Raw genomic sequence first — 3,326 nt, 5'->3', positions numbered from 1 at the left:
GGCGTCACCGTTACGAAAAGCTTCATAACGTTGCTGTTAGGCGTGACACGTGGCATGACGTGTAATGGTGTGTGTTTTTTGTTTGAGACACGTTTTTTGTTCTTTTTATACCTTTTCTAATCGGACATACAAGTATTGTGTTTTTTATTAATTTTCTGTTATTAGTTGTTGATATAACACTTCTAAAAACTAGGTATATTTGATATAAATTTATATTTATGCGGTAATATAATTATAAATGAATACAAAATCGCCGCTTTACATCACACCTTGAAAAACGTCATGGTTCGCCATAACTCGTTAAGATTGAGGCTTAGCCTTGCCGTCACGCCACGCCTCACGCCTTTTAGAACCTTGATCATAATTAAGTGTTTGTTTTTTTAAAATGGATTAACTAAAAACGATAAACTCGCCGACTAGTTGCTTGTTAGTTTTGGCCTTTATTATATATCATTTGTCTTTTCAAAAAAAAAAATATAAACGATAAATTGTGAAGATTTGGATAATACTTATTTTTTAAAACATGGGTTACGAACAATGTTCTAAAAAGCTCGTAATGGTGCATCATGACTCCAAGACTTGTATTTTCCGTTAAACTTTGACAAAATACCGTTTTAAATCACACATATATATAAAAATGAGTAATATATATATATATATATATATATATATATATATATATATATATATATATATATATATATAAAATTATCGCTTTAAATCGCATTTAAAAAAAAACGTGACTTGACACAACTCAAAAAAAAATTAAAATTTGACTTTGTATTCAAATCACATTCAATATTATTTAGAACCATAACTATAGCAATAGCAAGTAAATAAAAATATACCCTAATAAATGAAAATGACTTTGCCACATGTCCTCTTCTCATTCATTTGGACACATGGCATTTTCTAGAAATTTTAAATTTTTCTATTTTCCACTTGTCATTTTATTGTATTTTTGATTTTATTAAATTAAAATCCACATTTAATATATAAGGTAATATATATGTAAGGTATTTATTAGAAAATGGTTTATATATGTAATGTATCTAATGCATTAAAGTCTCATTAATTTTAATAATTCAAAAAATTTCTTATTTTTCTTATAAATTTAAAGTTTTCAAATTGTTAAAATTTTATATTTAATTTTTTTTTAAATAAACCCATGTAATACATGGGTTTCATACCTAGTATAAAATAAACAGAGAGTATCATCGTCATAACTCATCACTACATATTAGATAAAGATTGATTCCCAAGTTTCTTTTCTTAATCTCTCTCTCTCATACTTTATTCATTCTCTTCACACCTTCATCTCCCTCTCTCCCTCTCTCTAGATTTTGTGTCAGAAACAAAGTACAACATATAATTTCCTTTCAGTTTTGTACTTCCTCGTTGTGTCAGAGGAAAATCTTTCATCTTCTTTTTGCCCTTATTTCGAAACAACCCTATTTCCACAAGTCGATTCAGAATGTCTGCACCTCAACCCACATCCAAAAACCGTACCTCTCTCAAGATCCATCTCGCTTATCGATTCCTTCTTGCTTTAAACACCCTCAACCAGAAAAGATCAGCTTTTGACCACACCCAGAACCATAAAAGGTCTAACCGTGTAAAGATTGCAGCCTACGCATCAATGGCGTCTGTGGTTGGACCAAGACGAGCTTGGAGCCGTGCGATTTTATGGAAGATCAGAAACCGATGTGTGTTAACAAGAAACAAGAAGAGGGTTCATCATATAACTACTAGTCTTCGTCTTCATCGACATCATGCACGGCCTACAAGGAGAAGAAACCCTAATAGAGAACATGTTAACCCGTTTGGGAATTCGGTCTAGAAGTGAAGCTTAGGAAGCTTGTACCTGGTGCTGAAACCATGGATCCATGCGGTTTGTTGGATGAAACTGCTGATTATATAAAGCATCTGGCCACGCAGGTTGAAGTCATGAAAACTCTGGTAGATCTCTACTCCACCGTTTGAATATATACACACAAAAAGATAAATATATATACACACACATATGTAAATCGATTATCTATACATACATATATACGCGATCAATAGAACTTGTGTATGTATGATAATATGTCATCTTGAGAAGCTTGCGAAGAAGAATATGTGGAGGTGGTTTAAGTTTTTGATTATCTTTTCTATGAAGAATTTATAGCTCAAATACATATGCAGAATAAAGTGATCCCAAGTTGGTCTTGCTTTTTTTTTTTTTTTTTTTTTTTTTGTAAATATTTATAAAAATCTATGCTTTAATTTGAAAATTTTGTGTTAATTATTACGTACACTTTAGTTTGTGGAAATCAATCTAGAACTTACATAGAAATTATGTATGGCTTCAAGGATAGTTTCGTCTAATAACTTATCAATGAAAATGTTGGTTTCAGTTTTAAAGTGTTGAACTTGAATTTCTTAATTAGAGTTCCAACTGGTCGAAGAATTCTGGCTTTATTAATAATCAACTAATGGACGCTTTTAATTTGATTATCGTGTCCTCTGGTTGCTCCGATTGGACTTTGTTGCGCATCCATCTACATTTCATTAGAATTAATTAAGGTTAATTATTCATGGAAGGTGCACCTAATTTATCTTATCTTATCCTTAAAGATCTTTAAAAGCAATTTATGTTCAATACATAACTTCATGTCTCTCGAAACCTTGTTTATTTTTCATAGATATTAGTAATACAACATCGGTTCTAAATCGATAATAACCAGAAATGTTATATAGTCATATATAATACATATAATGACGTGTGATTGGATATAATTGTGAGTTAAAAGATCATCAATTATCTTCATATTAATTTCATTGAAAGTAAGGATTGATATACAAATTAATCGGGGTTCCATCAATTTTAAGTCAAGTCCCATGTGAATAGCGTCTTTGTCTTGGTATATAATCAAATCAATTATTTGTTTTTTTTCTTATAAATCTTCACCTCTTGTACCGAATTCCTTTTCCAATCTATTCCTTCAATCTATTTTGAGTGATATCGTTCTAGAAAATAGTCTTGATTTCGACCATTTCACCAATCTGATATTTATAGATTTTTTATCATGTTTTTGGCATTCGTGGTGTTGACGTTATGTGTCATGGCATCTATTTCAGACAAAATAAATAACTTTTTAAATAAACGTATCTATCGTTCGTACAAAAACAGTTTCAAAGCCAATATTTCTTGAAAGGTATTTTTTCCAATTGTTAAAATGGTATGTTATTCAATACACATTAAACCCGAATGGTGATTTTGATTTTTTTTCTCCTCTTCTGAATATGGTTGTTTCTTATAGAATATCGTTCCTTCGATACTC

General features: G+C 30.4%; 1 protein-coding gene across 1 annotated transcript; it reads left to right on the top strand.

Annotated features, from left to right (window-relative positions):
* Positions 1-1,228: 1,228 nt before the first annotated feature.
* LOC111903959 (transcription factor IBH1) lies at positions 1,229-2,219 on the top strand. Its single transcript, XM_052767529.1, has 2 exons — positions 1,229-1,757; positions 1,841-2,219. Exons 1-2 carry the CDS (start codon positions 1,475-1,477, stop codon positions 1,981-1,983), a joined length of 426 nt encoding a protein of 141 aa, XP_052623489.1. The 5' UTR covers positions 1,229-1,474; the 3' UTR covers positions 1,984-2,219.
* The last annotated feature ends 1,107 nt before the right edge of the window (positions 2,220-3,326 follow it).

Source organism: Lactuca sativa, chromosome 9 (assembly GCF_002870075.4).
Source record: "Lactuca sativa cultivar Salinas chromosome 9, Lsat_Salinas_v11, whole genome shotgun sequence".
Classification (NCBI taxonomy): Eukaryota; Viridiplantae; Streptophyta; class Magnoliopsida; order Asterales; family Asteraceae; genus Lactuca; species Lactuca sativa.
The sequence above is the reverse complement of the archived record's forward strand: the minus strand, read 5'-3'. Positions and strand labels throughout refer to the sequence as shown.

What these genes read in the sequence shown, in the direction of transcription:
- LOC111903959 (XM_052767529.1), top strand. Translation starts at nt 1,475, where the DNA reads ATGTCTGCACCTCAACCCACATCCAAAAACCGTACCTCTCTCAAGATC. An exon ending in TCATATAACTACTAGTCTTC is followed by an intron (nt 1,758 to 1,840) that starts GTCTTCATCGAC and finishes AATTCGGTCTAG; the next exon opens with AAGTGAAGCTTAGGAAGCTT.